This window comes from Astatotilapia calliptera, chromosome 14 (genome assembly GCF_964374335.1).
Source record: "Astatotilapia calliptera chromosome 14, fAstCal68.1, whole genome shotgun sequence".
Lineage (NCBI taxonomy): Eukaryota > Metazoa > Chordata > Actinopteri > Cichliformes > Cichlidae > Astatotilapia > Astatotilapia calliptera.
The window spans coordinates 38,932,474-38,948,816 of record NC_137435.1 but is presented as its reverse complement, the minus strand read 5'-3'; the positions used below and the strand labels follow the sequence as shown (position 1 = coordinate 38,948,816).

The 16,343-nt window shown below is 42.2% G+C and overlaps 1 protein-coding gene across 4 annotated transcripts in view; it reads right to left on the bottom strand.

Moving 5' to 3' along the window:
• bcas3 (BCAS3 microtubule associated cell migration factor) overlaps window positions 1-16,343 on the bottom strand; it is a 312,938-nt gene that overhangs the window by 65,657 nt on the left and 230,938 nt on the right. Inside the window, exon 24 of one of the 4 annotated variants that reach the window (XM_080289122.1) lies at window positions 8,065-8,526. The exons of the other annotated variants lie outside the window; for them this stretch is intronic. Within the exon in view, the coding sequence (XP_080145248.1) occupies window positions 8,504-8,526 (23 nt within the window). The 3' untranslated portion in view covers window positions 8,065-8,503. Of the gene's footprint in view, window positions 1-8,064; window positions 8,527-16,343 lie in introns of those variants that run through there. 4 annotated transcript variants of the gene reach the window in all.

Genomic DNA, 16,343 nt, shown 5'->3' with positions numbered 1-16,343 from the left:
GTTGTTTGTCACCATGTTTCATGGCCCTCTTGAACAACTTGAACTAAGCAGTTAGAGCCGGCCTGCTAATATACACGATCAACACTTGAAGGATCCTAGTAATCTTAAATTTAAAAAAAGACTTTACTTGCTTTACTTGAAAAGAGCAGAATGTCCTGAAGAATACTAAAGTTTTCTGTCCTGTGAAAGTTTATTTTAGTATTTCCTGCGAGAAACATATTATACTCATCATTTCAAATATTTCTGGGCTAATTGCTTCTGATTGTCAAACGGCATTGATTATGTGAAGACTGGCCATGTGGGCTAAAAGCATTGATATTGGATCTACTTCTGTTAAGTCTCTACCAATCCCGTGGCTACACCCAGAAATAAAGTCAATGTGAAATTTGAACAACTTCACCTCATATATTTTTTTTTCCTTTTTTCCAATATCAATACGAGCTCACTCTGCTCTTTTATAGCAATCACTATCAGGGGAGCATCACTAGCTGCGTTATTGACAGAGAAAGGATGGTCTGGATAATGCATAGACTGTGACTGCAGAGTGGATCGTATTAACACATCTTATTGATGTGGCTTTTAACTGATATCATATTCATACACAACATGATGTGTGGAAATGGTCCATATGAACTGGTGATGTAGCTCAGAGTTTCATCTTGTGATCACATAATAGACTAATGACATTAAGAAATCATCGTATTATGTGAATCATCCTCATAAGACTTGCATTTGCTTTTCAGCGACACCCATGTGAAAGAGGATGTCTAACTGGAAGCTGCCCTTTCCTGGGAAGCAAAACAAACACTTTCTCATTTTACCTGCACTTTTTTAAACACTCAGCGGAGGAAGGTCAGCGTCTTAAAGCTCCCTATGTACAGCTCGCTTTATAAGACAACAACAACAAATTAGCTCAGCGGAAATTGCTTCAAGTGCTGCAGATTTTCATCTTGTGATCACGTATGTAGTGAAATTAAAACACAGCATGAGTCATCATAAGACTTGCATTTGCTTTACAGAAACAGGACTATTAACAGCCATGGTGTGCCCATATAAGCAAGAAGCCGTATTCCTGTCATGGGGAAAAAAAAGGCTTTCGATCAGCATTCAGATTACCCTTGAAGCCTCCCCGAGAGCCCAGCTGATGAAATTAGTTTAGGTGGGTTATCAGCTGCTTATGGTAATCTGCTATATCCTTGATTTTGTGTTTCTCATCTCCGTGTTCGGTGCTGCTGCAATGTTGATGATTGTCTCCATCTGTGTTGCTGAAGCTTCTAACGGTTTGATCCTGCACTGTGATGTTGAATGCTATGTACACGTTAATAAACAAGTACTAAAGTACAGTACAATATTTTCTATTTTTGTCAAGCAGTATTAAAGAGAAAGAAATAAACTCGTCCATCCATTTATTTGCCGGCTGTGGGTAACGAGCTAAGTCTGGTTGACTACTAACCGGACGATTCAACCCTCGACTCCTCCAGTCTGCATGTCAGAGTCGTCCTGGGCCAAAGAATGAACCTGATCCTCATTCCCGCTGCTTCACACTCGGCTAGCTTACATTACCACATTAACATTAACTAACCATTCCTAATATTATTTCTGTTCTGCAAATCATCTTTTTTCCTAAAGGCACCTGAGCAACAACGGTGCTGCGTATCTGGGCCCAGGATACTCGTGCAAAAGACGTTATTAATCACTAGAGTTTAACCTGTGGGTTAAATAAATGTTAAACATAAATAATAAACGTCAGGAGTGATGCGGCTCTATGACCAAAAAACTCATGTTTTGTACTGAAGGTCAGAACTGTAAGAGAAAGGCGAACTCTGGTCCAAAGCAGCCGACTGCGAGTGATACCAGTATTAGCTCGCATGTCTCACCAATGCCTGGGCCTTTATGATTTTTTACAGTGGACTCTGTTTGACAATCGGTGCCATCCTGCTATAATCTGCTAGATGTTGAGAAACCCCAGTGATGACATGAGCCACGAACTGGCAGCGATACCCTCTGACAGCAGACGCAGCACAATCCATAACCCTTACCCAAACACCCCCGCCCCGTGCTCCTGATGGATTAGCCCGTGTCTATAGGGTCACACAAGGATGGGCCAGCTCAAAGGAGAGGAGGGTGTTGTGAGGAGAGAGGGGTGTCTGCCCTGTCTCACCTCTACTGGCCTTTGGCGTGGTCTGTGATAGGATTGGGCATATCTAAGCCAGAGGGAGGATAATGAATGAGGGTGTATTATTTGTGAGTGTGTGAGACGGTGCCAGGAACATGTGTTATGAATCTATCAGACTGGGCGCCCGGGCCGTCATCGGGTGGAGAGGGGTCCAATTCCAAATGCACTGGACTGCTAGGATGACTGGCATGTATGACAGCTACCTGACCCTCCCCGCACACATTTCCCTCCACCCTGACAAACAAACGCACACAAGCTTCCCCAGTGCTCGACACTTTAGACTGATTGGGCTAGCAACTGCAACAGCTGGCTGGGGATTAAGGCACGGCCAGATTCAGTGTGTATATATTTCCATGTGTGTGAGTGTATGTGTGTGTTGTTGCAAAGGGACTGGCTGGTCCCTCTGGCACCTGTCGCCTAAACCCAATCCCTGCCCTCCTAAGCCGGGTGGATGAGCGGAGCCCCGTCCTCCTGTGGGACCCTGCACTCCTGCCCCAACGTGCTGATAAGGTCAGCTGGGTAGCAGGGCATGCTGGGGGTAAACAGGGGTGAGAATGAGGGCGGGAGTCAAATTAGGAGGGTTGTCACTCCAAACAGATGTGAGGATATATACCTCGTGTCCGAAACACAACAACACGGTGAAAACAAGCTTAAAGGAGCGTTAAATTACAACAAACATGTAAACGATACACGAGTGACCTCAATGCCACCACTGCGAGCACCCACTAGGGAGAACATTATGGGGTCAACACAGCTTATGCGGATCAGTGTGCTATTAATGGGACTTATAACACATGAGGGTGAAAGGGTCTGACAATTTTACCCCTGTATCTGCAAAACAGCGTGAACACATATAGTGAAATATTGGCAGGAGAGCACACATGCTGACCCTTTCATAGCCAATTCTGATGAGAGAAGATAGCACTGAGCTCTCAGCGCCCTGCCTACGACTCGTGTGATGGCTCTATTTCCACAGCTGCTCAGCACATCTTCATCTGTTGCTGTTTGTTAAGAAAGTCCTTAATACTCACTAGATGATAGCACGACAGTTTTCCAGGAATTTTACGTTGAAAAACTGAAATACTTCAAGATCAACACACTTGTTTGGTACTTGTTGTCTGCATTGTTTTGGTTAGTTTGGAGGCTTACAGCTCGCAGAGAGTCAAGAAGCAAGAGGGTGAAGCGCATGTGAACGTGAGAGCCAGCACAGACCAAAGAGCAAAGTCAGCTTTAGCGAGCCATAGAAGTGTTTGCTTACAAATAAACAAAAAACAAAAAATAGACACAAATGTGACAAAAATCTGCGTCTTCCGGCTGACAAACCTTTCAGGTTTATTCACATCAAATCACCGCAACAGTAACCACAAGGCATATTATACTGTAAGCTTAACAAGTCCAGTTAGACCAGTCAGGAGTGGTCAGCTGGGGGATTTGCAGCATCTCTACAAATCTTTGCTGCAACGATGAAGCAGGGAGAAGCATGACCACTCTATGCCACAAGTGCAGAAACACACAGACAAACAAACACAAATCATATTTCATTACTGTTGATCTACCCTGTTAAAAACACAAGGGCTGAAATATACATTTTAAGTAATAAAACTTTTTGAGATGCAGTTGCATTAAAGAGAGAAGAGAAAACAACATTTTTACAGCCAAAACTTTCAAATCATAATTAATGCAAGAATTTTACCAGCTGTGACATCACTAGGCTGTATTTTAAAGTCAGACATGAATTTTTCTATTGTACATTATATGAGTTCTAAATGTGCCCTGCAAGGACTGCTCTATTATTTAGACTTGATTACGTGTTGTATGGTAACCACAGTCACAGGGACATGTTTATTACATGATCCTAGTTTTTAGATTTAGAAGTTTTCTAACTCGCTCCTTCACATACTGTTGGTGGTTAGCTGAGTAGCCTCCCATGACATGTTTATTACAGGCTTTGTGTCTGTGTGGCATGGCAGTGATGTGTAGAGCCCGTTAAGTGAATGACAGAAGTCATACGCTTTCAGTTTCATCAATTTTATGACAAGATTATGAGCACGTAATGCCAAAATTCAGCACATTCCTTCTGCTATTTATCTGAAAACCACCCTCACTTTGAGATATGAAAACAAGCATTTTTATGATTTCTGATCCATTACATATGATGTAATCAATGCCCTCAAGCTGCAAACGAGCAAGTAAAGAAAGCACCCTGTGATGCCTGTCACACAAGTTTTAATGTCATTTCTGAAGATGTGCTTAACTTTTATGGAAACACAGCGAGGGAAAGTAACATTTACTTCCTGTCATTTTGCCACATCTTTCAGACAAGTTCAATTCATTAACATAATTTAAGTTAATTAATTAAAGATTTAGATTTTAGATATTATACTAAAAGTTTATAAAATGAAAACATAATTCAAAATTCACGACTAAAACGGATGAATAGACTAATTGTATGGATTTGATGTACAACGCTGTGTGAGACTTGCAGATATTTCTTAGTATGGATTGTTTTGGGATTATTGCAGATTACAAAACAACACTGCGTGAAATCTATTTTTACACCAGGTGCTGCTGGAGTGTTTGTGCCCTGCATGTGCAGCCCAGCGAGTTTTAGTCGTGCCTTCTTGTTCTGTTTGACTATTGGCTGGTTTAATCAACCGTGCATGAATAGGTGTGTGCGCCTGTTTGTGTGTGAGAAGTCGGGTCTTTTCTGGCCCTCAGCAGATCGGTGTGATAGAAAGCAGATCCAGGCTCTGCTTCTTTTCACCCGGCGCTCACAATAACCTCAAACCAGAAACACACACACGCGCGCACACACACACACTTGCAGGTAAGCAAGATTAAACAAAGCAACACAAACGCATGGAGTCAAAGTACTGCGCCGTGGACACACTGCTACTGCTTTGCCGAGCACATAGTGACAGGCCCCAGTCTTACTGACACACGCACACACACCAGTGTCTCCAGCCCTGTCAGGCTCTTTGACCGTGGCGAGATTGCATTACACCTCAGAGGAGGAAACTTTTAACACAACGTCTGGCTGTGGCGTCCAGAGGAATAGTCATTAAGTGAAAAAGGATAACTGAGGAAAGATAAAACATTCCCACATCTGACACGCTCACACGCAAACGCAGGGAGTTTTATAAGATGGGCAGAAGTGCTAGGTGAAGCTGTAAAAGCAAAAACAGGGGCTGTTTCCAAAGGAGGGGTTGCTCTGAACACACTGGTACAATAATATCACAGCACGGCTATAAATGTCACAAGTTCAATCTTCAGAGTGACTGTAATATTAGCCGCAGTGATTCGCAGACAGGGAGGGGAATCTCTGCCAAATGTCAGAGTGAGGCCACGAATCAACAATCAGACTTGGATACAATGTTCCTGCTACAGGTGAGGATGCAGCTGTTTTCTAAACCTCTCTGTTACCTTAATTAATTACGACCTCACATTTTTGCTCACGTGCAGAAAAATCCCCTTAAAAATACAAACGAAATTAGCGTAACCCTTCCTTTTTAGCCTCGAAGGTTAATAATAAATGAATGCGGAGCATTGTGCCAAAGGGTTTTGAAACGCTTGGCTAATAATTTTTCTTTGGTAAGATGAAAGGATGTTTTTCTACTCGGTGACTCGGGGCACCGCCCAATAAACATCGGTAGACGTAATGGTTTCACCAGCAAAGGCAGCCAGAGAGAATGTGATGAATTTTCCTTATCGGAACTTCAAAGTCCAACATTTTCCATCATTTGAGGAAGAGTGTGAGAGAAAAGCAGAAAGGCTTTCTGGCAAAGTGTTACTGCGATGCCTCCACTTGATATGAACACACACGTCTGACTCATTCTGCTGGCCCTGAGAGTTCACCACTTGAAGGAAATGATTTACTCGTCCAAATCCTCCCTCTTGTTTGATCCCAGGGAGCTGGAGCAGAGGTGGGGGAGACGCTAGTTTACCAAAGTGTGTTTTTGCCATCCTTTCCCTCCCTCTTCTTCTACTTTTCTAGCTCCTCTGCTTAGGTCGGCCATTTTGTAATTTACTGCAGTCATAAGGCCCGTCGTCGGCTACGAACGGCGCGGGATTATGTGAAACGCTGTCTGGCGGCATATTTCACAAAGGAGATCAAACAGAGAGCTAAGTGATTTCTTTTTTTAAGGGCAATAAGTTACAGAGTTCCTTCTCGCAGCCTCGAAGGGGATGACTTTGCAAGATCTTCAGCTGAAGTATTCATTGCACTTCACAGAATTTCGAAGAAGAAAAGGCTCAGTAGCTCTGGATGTTATCCACAAACTAGAGCCAAATTCTTTGCATGCAAAGTGCACAAAACATACCAGACTTAATACTTCTCAGAAAAAAAAGCAGACGTTTCCACCTCATCTGTCAAAAAGGCAATCTCGCCTCCAATCGGGAGATCTGTAGTTTGCTAAATCCGCACAGAGGAGAGGTGGGCAGCAGTCCAGTTAGAGAAAGAGAGACCAACAGAAGATTAGCTGCTGATCGTTCATCATACCGAAAAAAGGAGACGGTCTCGGCAAAAACAAAACTAAATGAGAAGACGGACACAGCTTGTGGCACAATGTTTGCATTGAAGCAAAGCTGTCAAAGGGGGCGGGACAAAAGCATCAGTGACAGATTCAGATATTTTCACTAGAAGGATTTCACTCACCAGAGTCGTGAATTTAAGACTCCTGATGGTTGCACTTTAAGTCAATCCAGCAAACTAAACAAAAGTTAGCAAACGTGGCGAAAAAACACTCTGCTTAGACAGAAGTGGATAAAAAACCAGAGACTGATTGACGGACACGTTTTTAAACTGGACCGCAGTTTATCTAGGACTGCACAGTCTGGTACTGTGGGCAACACAGCACGAGTTAGTGCGATTCCCAGTTAAAGTGGTAGTGAAGACGGTGTTGGTGTCAAGGTTTGCAAATATGTATTAGTTGCGTATATTTGACAGAAAGAGACAAAAAAATATTTCAAACAGCATTAAATAAAATAACTCCAAACAACCATATGCACAAAAGAACTCCCTACTGTGGCTATGACAATATTCCAGTGTGGACCGATGTGGACAGATCCACTTTGCCATCTGGCACGCGCGCACGCTCTCACGCACACACACCTGGGGGCAGCCAACACTTGTGCTCGTGAAAAACAAATACAGATGGAAATGCGTGCCAACACACACAGAATCAAAGCGCCCGGTTGTGCACCTACACACACAAACAGCACCGAACGTGTGATGAGAAACTCCAGTAGCAGTTTGGCTGTGCCGGTGTCAGCGCTGTGCAAACAGAGGCCGGTTGTTGACGCGCCAGATATATGGGTGTTATTCTTCCTCTGCGTACGTGTACGTGTGTGCGCGTGTGCGTGGATCGCTGCTGGGACTCCCCTTGGCTAAACCGAGCCTCCCACACCTTCTCTTCCTCAGAACCCCGTCACTCTCTCTCTCTGTGGATGGATTGATGAGGAGCCCCACTTCCCTCATCCTCCCTGAGTTTCTCACGGAATAGAGGGAGAAGAGGAAGATTGAAGAAAGCTGAGCCTATTGGCCATCACTCATTCCTATTCACCTTGGGAGTGTGAAAACCCCCCCGAAATACTGGCAGTGACGAATGGAGCAATAAAGCTATATGCGCCTAGAAGAACACGCAACGCTGCTCATGTTGTGGGAATGTGCACGAATGACATCACCAGCACAGGGATTTAAATACTGTACCTGCCGACTTACATCTGTGCTTTGCACACTCAGTTTGACCAAAGCTGCCAGTAGAAACTGTCTATTGTTTTTATACACTTTAGTAAATATTACTAACAGCAGGGGTGTAGCCATCATTGAGGACACGGGGAAGGCGGGCGTTCCCAGCGCTCCAGTGATTGAAACTCTGCTTACGTTAAGGTGAATAACTGAACAGCATTTTATTGATTTCATAGTAAAATATTAAGAAACTGAGCATAATATAATATATATGTACAAAATGAAGCTAAGAAACAACATAATACTTATTGTCTTCTTGCTCACTGCCTCAGCAATGCAGAGATAAAGAAATGTGGACCCTGGTCTTTGCAACTCTGAGAAGTTAATACAGGAAATTTCTTTCTGAAACGTGAAGTGTCAGGTAATAACGCAGCAAGAGGTCGTCTAAAACATAAACATAAAGGCTTTAAGCATTATTTGATAATAGTGGCATTGGCGTGATGGCTTTATTGTCTGACACTTTTATTTACACTGGGGCACCAAGGGGTCACCATTAAAAGCACAATTAAAGGGCAGCCTCACGACCTCTCCGTTTCAAAGGGATTTCACAGAGACCTCGCCGTCAATTTCATTTGGTAATCTCATAAAATGAAAGAACACTGACCTGTTAGAATCCATCCCACGTCATCAGCAGGACCACATGGAAAAGAGAAAAGAGAACAGTTAGGAGGCAAAATAATGCAGACATGCATTCATCTGTACACGAGCACGGGTTATGTCACAGATCACAGGCTAATTAGTTCTTCACTCCAGGTGGTGACAGTCCTGCTCTGCGGGGAGCCACAGCAGCCAGTGTGTGTGTTTGTGTCAAGTGTCAAAGAACTTCTTAGCACCTCATCACCTTTGACCTCCTGGGGGTTGTTACACGATGAATAACATTAACACTCGATTGCGAGTACACACAGAGACACACCCAAACACGAGGGTAAAGTATCCCCAGCCTTTAATAGTAGTCGACTGATTTTACAAGTCGTTGTCATCGCTCGTGGCAACTTTACGAGTTGTTGGAGTTTTTTGTTGGTAGTTGTGACTTGAAGTCAGCTGTTACTCATTGAATTTACCCATTAATAAATATGACCCCTCTGTAATGGACTGGCAACTTGTCTGGGATACCTCTTGCCTAATGTCAGCTGGGCTAGGCTCCAGCTCCCTGTGGCTAAGTTAGGATGATGGACAGAAGCACAGATTACCAAAAACAAAGTAACAAAATCATGTTACAACAGAGATGTTGCTTAAATAATATGGCCAATGGTTACAGTGTATGAAAGTATCCAGAAACCAGAAAGAAATTTGAAGCGAGTCAGAAACACTCTGAATCTAAAATGTGATTGTTTTAGAATGACCCGATAATTTAAGGAAGTGATAACCAGTCTATAGCAGCCATATTCAATGTTCCTAAATAATTCTCCTTCCCAGAGTAAAGAGATAAATAATAACAGATTCTGAGGGTATTTGCTAGAGGTGGGAATCACCATACATCCCACGATACGATATTATCACAATACTTAACGCACGATACGATATTATTGCAATTTTTTAAAATATTTTGCGATATTCAGATTCTGTACATAAAGGTAAACTTTATCAATATTCATTTTATCTAATATCAAAGTCTCACACTCAGTCTTTCTCTCATTTCAGTTTTATTGTTGACAAACTGAACGGTTTGTATTACAGTCTAGTCCAACTTAACTGAATGCAACCATCTGGTACAATTATAGCTATTCTGAACTATGCAATTTATGAAAACTATGCAGCCCATTCAGCAACTGAAGAATTTGAAAGTAAATTAAAACAAAATATAATTTTACATTAAATAAAAAAGTTTTAAACTTAATTAAAATAAAACATGTCTTAAATTAAAATAAGTAAACTGTCATGTTTATTGCTGCCAAAAACAAGTTAAACACATTTGGACAGTGAAGGAATGTCAGGATTCTTGCTCAGAAAAAGGATCAACATGCTCTGAAGTCAGAGCACAAAAACCTTTTTTGTAACAAAATATCGATTTCTGCTGTCCCTGCATCGATACATTATTAGCAAACAAAATATCACGACACTGCACAGTATCGATTTTTTCCCCACCCCTAGTATTTGCTAAAAAAATTATCTTTATTTTTGTGAATTTATAACTTCAATCTGACACAAAAACTCAGAGGAATCTTTACACATTTCCTAGTATTCGTTATCTCACCTCATGTTAAATTAGATTTGATTCAAAATGACACGTTATTACTGGATGTCATCACGTACCCTCTAATGTCTAATTCACAGATGTTGGAGTATCTGGACTTTTCTCATCACTGCAGTGAGTTTCTTGTCTCAGACTGACAGATCACACGCTGCTTGTCATAGTCGGTCTTTTTTCATATCGACATTTTTTTTTAAAATTGCACCACACTGATTGTCTCAAGGGAAACAATATTCAGAATCTCTGCTATTTCACCTTGATTCTTGCTACTTTTTATCTTCTTTAAAAAACAAGCTGTGGCTTTTCTGGCTTCTTCTTTGGACACAGTTGTCTCGGTTTCTTTAGTCTGACTTTTATTAGTTTCTTGCAAATTCATTTCCACTCCCACCGGGAGGTAAAAGTATTTCCTTATATAGAAAAGTGGTGGTGTGGCATTCAGATTTTCTTGTTTTTACGCAGGGTAAGAAGACTTACATGCACACATTAGTAAACAAGGGCCATTGCATTTGTTTAGAAACTATTATTGAGCTAAATAAAATAGTAATATCTGAACTCCAAAGTCAGCCACGACCACGAAGGAGCGCGGGCCCATCATACTGATGGTAGGAAAAAGCAACAACATGATTAAATTTGTTATTACTACTATAATTATACTTTTAGGGTGTGTTCCACAGGTGTCAATCATGTTAGCTTGTAAAAGTATGAGCATTAGCATAACACCCCCCCCCCCCCCCAATAATTAGAGGACCCAAGTGTGCCAAGGAGGAAGTATGCTTTCCACTGGGTGAGAACTTCCCTCAGGAGCAGCGAGACCACCTAGCACTGAGAGCCTGGTGACAAGGGCTTTGATTATTATGCCTGCACTCCCTGCCAGGGCTAAATTTAAGTGTTCCCATAAGTCCAGAAGAAATAAGACTTGGGAATGGCCTGGCCTGTGTTTGTGTGAGAGGGGAGAAGTCTAGCTAAGTGTGTGTGTGTGTGTTTGGGGTCTCTTCTGGTCAGCTTTGTCACACAGTCCAGGGGATAATAATAGGATGTGCTACAACTAACTGAGACTAAAGCCGGACTTCCCACGTCTCCCACTCTTTGGTGGCACTTGTGCTATTCTCTAAACACCCGTCGGACCCGCCCCCGCTCATGTGACGAGCGCGCTCGACTTTCTTGCTCCATCTCTCCCGTTCGGCACCTCCCTCGAGCATAAAGAAAACTGTAAGAAAGAGCAGGACACTTCAAGCAACCCCTCGTCTCCCAAGGAAATGTGGATTCCTTGTTTATCTTTGATTAAAAATAACTTTGGGAAGAGGCCGATCAATACTTTCCCTGCGAAAAGAGAAATGAGGGAAAAAAAGGAGGCTGTGGAGGAGGAGGAGGAGGAGGAGTGGCAAGCGGAAAGGAAGAGAAAAAAGCGTGAGAAATTTGACGACATTTCGAAAAGTGTGTCTGTGTGTGTGTGTGCGATGGGTCAGCCATTCCCATGGCCTCGTACAGTAGCCCTGACGTTGCTACTGACTGCTCTGATGTTTTAATACTGACCATATAGCTGCCTTACACACATAAGAGGCCAGTAAAAGCCTTGTAGGAGATGCTAGGAGCCTCGCATGCTATATAAAGGCCTTACGAGGACGGGAGCACTGCTGGGTCATTCCTGCTTGTGCTTTCCTTGGCTCCTTTCAAAGGATCTGCTTATGGTTTCTGTCAGAGATGCACGTCCATTTTTCACCCCATTAACAACTATCATTACCAGCCCAACTGTAGGCTATAATTGGGCCAGCTATGGAAAAGAGTTGTCAAAACACAATTAAATTCCAAACTATGGTGAGAGAGAACAGAGAGAAAGTGCTGGACGGCCATAACATCATATTGCAAGCTTTCCTTGCCCAAAAATAGGAAAGAAAAACACGAAAACCATTATTTTACATCGGAAGGTTTTGGAGGGGATTATATAGACGGGCGAACCGAGCTGCCCGAACGATAGGGCTACTGAAAACATAACAAATAATCACTCTTGGTGTCAGAGATGAAGAATGGACACATTAAAAGCCCTGCCCGAAGATCAAAAGCCAAGATCCCGAGACAGACTTGATTTAGAAAAACTTCAAATACAGCCGTGACCGCTAAGTGGCTGCAAGACAAATTATTATAGCAGAATAAAGATGTCCATGATGAATAAACTACATACTCCTTGTGTCAGGAGGTAGCATGAGCTGCTTGTAAAAAGCTCCATCAGGGCTTTCATTGAGGCTCTGGGACTGGGAAAAAAAGTAGTGAGCCCATACAGCTTCAGTTTCTTAGGAGGAGCCGAGGTTTGGCAATAATAATCTATAAAACCCTTAAAGGTCCTGTATAAAAAATTGGGATAGCAACAGAACAAGAACACACAAGAATAAAAACAAAACATAACAGAAAAAAATAGTAAGACGCAACGTACCCTATCAGCTTTATTTTTAATGTGCAGTGGTCTGCGAGATAACACTGGATGACATGGATAACACTGTGGACGTGGATTTGTTTTTGAAAGACTGAGAAAACTGGTTATCTCCCTCGAAGCTAACCAAACAGCAATGAAGAAAAAGAGAAAAACCAGTCCTAAAACAACAAGAACCAGATAAGACTTCAAGTCTGTCATCTAACACCAATTCTAGTTTCTTTTTTTATACCAGTAGGTGGTTGTCATAATGCTCACTAACAGCAAAAGTAATTATTTTTCTGTGTAGTGATCCTCACTTGCCACATCCAAACTCTATGCTGCAATCAAGTTGTAGCAACAATGTTAGATTTTAGCTCTTCTGTATGATTGTGACTTACACCAGGCAATAAACGTGTGTCTAAGAAAAACTGGTTACTTCTGGCTTACATGAAGAATATATCACAGTTACTTGTTGCTCGCTACATGCAGTAATTTGCAAGTATGTGTTTCTTTTGTTTCCACGATTCAGTCCTTTAACTTGCCTCGGTGATCGGCATGTTTTCCAAAGTCAGTGTCAGCAACGTTTCCTTTAATCACAGCAGGAATAAAGACATACAAATACATCATAGCAATCACGCCGAGTCGTGAATGTCTGCGAATGTGGCTTCACTCCTAATCAAAACATAACATGTCCTGTGGCTGCATTCAGCCGGCTCTGTGGGCTACTGTCAGTGCACTTTCTCTGCCAAGTTTCTCCTTCTCTGACTATTAAAATCTCTACAGTATAAACATCTTAAAAAAGGTGCTTACTATTTTGTGACGCTTAACAATTACCACTGCCTCTTATCTCAAACTTAAATATAGCTGTGCTGCATGGGAACACCATATCAAGCACAACCCTACAGAGAGTGTTAACAACACAGTCATCTACAATAGAAAAGCATAGTGCGAGGCCTAAGACGACGTCTGTCTACCAAGGTATCTGGTGCTAGAACAGCGTCTATTAAACCATACAGTAGTGGTGTGTGTGTCGGCTGACATAAAGCAGAGAAGGCTGGGTAGTGGAGGGGAGTTGCAGGCCTCTCTGCCTCTGTAATCTGGCCTGATTTATAGAGACTAGCCCAGCTCTCCCCTTCCACCTCCGCACTGACACACTGGGCCTCCTCCATTGGAGACAGCCTGGCGTCCACACACACACACACACACACACACACACACACACACACACACACACACACACACACGGAAAGTCATGTGCATAGAACCAGGCATGAGTGTCTCAGTTGCACAGTAGTGCATGCAACCAAACCACATGTGCCCATTGCTTAACCAAATGAATACCAGACACAGAAATGAAAGGCATCTAAATGTCTGCATGATGTCAGAATAGAAAAGTTCTACATCGAGAAATTATTTTAAAACAATGTAAGAAACAATTTATGGAAAATTAGGGTTTTTTTTATATCATCAAAACAACAGAACCAAAAAAAACCTTGCAAGGAAAACAATTTCATTACAATCACTGGCATCCTGTCACAGCAAGCAAGGCAAGCAGCGCTCATTTACTGTAATCTTGTCAAGCCGAGAGGCCAGCAGGTTTTTTTTTTTTGGCGTTTTGCACATGCGCAAAAGACTCGTCTTTGACAGCAGACTGATGGGAAACTAGCGTGTTAGGCAGGCTGCCACTGGGTCTGCTTTCACTGCTCTGACTTCAGCTACCATCTGCACTCTGTGTGGAAACACAGCTAGCATCAGCAAGTAGATGATCGCTCATTTATCATCGCAGCAAATGAGCTTTCGCTTAGTAACCACCTCGGCCAACGTAAGAAACTTGAATTACTTGTTTCGTACGTTAAAGCTTTGACGATGGAGACGGGAACACCTGCCACGTCTGGTTTAATGAACCATTGCAGGCTCAGATTAGCATATGTGAGAAATCACTACTTTGAATGAATGTACAAAGTTTAATCCACTGTTTTGCTGATATAACACTTTATTTTCCATTAATATTTTGGCAGATAGCCACATCGCCCAGTGCTCAAGGCTTTGACTTCAGCTGTGATGCATTTTAAAGTTGTAGGCCGGTGTTTCTAAGATGATTAAATGTAGTTTTTTAGAGATACGTGGTCCATTAAAGACGGGATTTTATACAAAATGTTACATTACTTTAGAATAAACACAACAGAAAGTGTTTAAAATGATAAGTGAGTAATAATAGTATTGAAATACACCTAAGGTTTGATCAAAAATAATAATGATGTAAAAATATTACAAAATACATGTATGCTTTCAAAAATCCACAGTACACCCATATATCCATGGCCTGCCTACAGACAATCCAATGAACACACTATATTTGAAAAAAAGGAGATTGGTTGCTCTAACATCCTATTAGGTCAAAGAGAAAAATGCATGTAAACATGTGTGTTTAGGCCCTTAAGGAGGATCCTTTTACGATACATTATTGTCAAGTACCCACTCTAGGTATTTGGTTTTGTATCTAGGCAGTCAGCCGCCTGCGCTACTAACATTCACAGTGCCTGTGAATGTACACTTGGTTCTGAAACAACCAAAAGTCACACATTAAGAGATAATGGAAAGACACAACAAGCAGACTCCAACACCTTTATGCGTGTGTGTGTGTGTGTGTGTGCGTCCACACGTGTGTATAACATGAATCACACTGCAAGGACAGGTGTTTACAGTGAAGCTGGTTATCTGTCTCCATTACACCACCACAGTTCAGCCTCCCAGGGCCATTATCTACTCAGAACTGCCTAAATACACACACTCAGAGACAGGAAGCCCCACCAACTAAAGGCAAGACCCTTTACCTGTGTGCACGCCATGAGCATGTAATGGACCTTTCAGGGGGTCTTTTGACTCAATCCGACACCCAAACAGAAAAGGCCACGTCCCTGTTATTTCGCAAACTGTGTTTCTTTGATCTGCAGTGAAATCAGCGCACATTCACGTACAGTTGCATTTAAACCCCCTTAGTTCAAACTAACATTGTTGTTATAGTGGCTAAGGTTTTGATGAAAGCCAAAGTCTGACCCGATGTCATTTTTACATCCTCTTTCAGTGATCAGATGGTCTGATGAAGCACAGCGAGCTTGTTCCTTATCAGTCTGTGCAAACAATGTTCCCCTGGAATCCAGTTAATCCTGTGTGACACAAGCTCTGAGTAAGATCAGATAGTAAGCATGTGTGCCTATGCTACATTTGTAACTAAGTACACATGCATTTAGTTTGTTTACATATTGGTCCTGAAGTATTAGTCACAGCACCCATTTCAGACACATGCCGGATTTCTTTCCTGCGCGCAGCAAACCAAACCCGTGCTTAAATACTTTAACACTTTCAGACATTCTAATTGTGATTGCCATAAAGTCGTACAGTCTCAATTATCTCCTGCAGCTGTTCCATACTCTTCAGCACATAATGGCTTTTGACAGCCCAGAAAGCAAGGGTGTGAACTTACTGCTTTCAATCATAGCCCTCAGTCTACAGCGCTACGGTCCTGACACCAAAGCCTGACGTTTCTGGCAGTGTTTTTACAAGGACGACAAACTCACATGATCATTAAGGATGGGGAAGATTTTTACATGTGGAACCTGTCAGCAGAATGAATAGCTTACCCACGCAAAGCTCTGCCACTTTTCCAGCGAGAAACTACTTACACAGACTCCTGTATGACCTACTGGAATGCGCTGAATTGTGTCTTACTCACAACTGAGTTTAGGAAATAGAAACACATTTTAAAGAACGATGATCAATGGCTTCCTGCTAATTTGGCCATTTAGAAACATGCTGTTTTCTC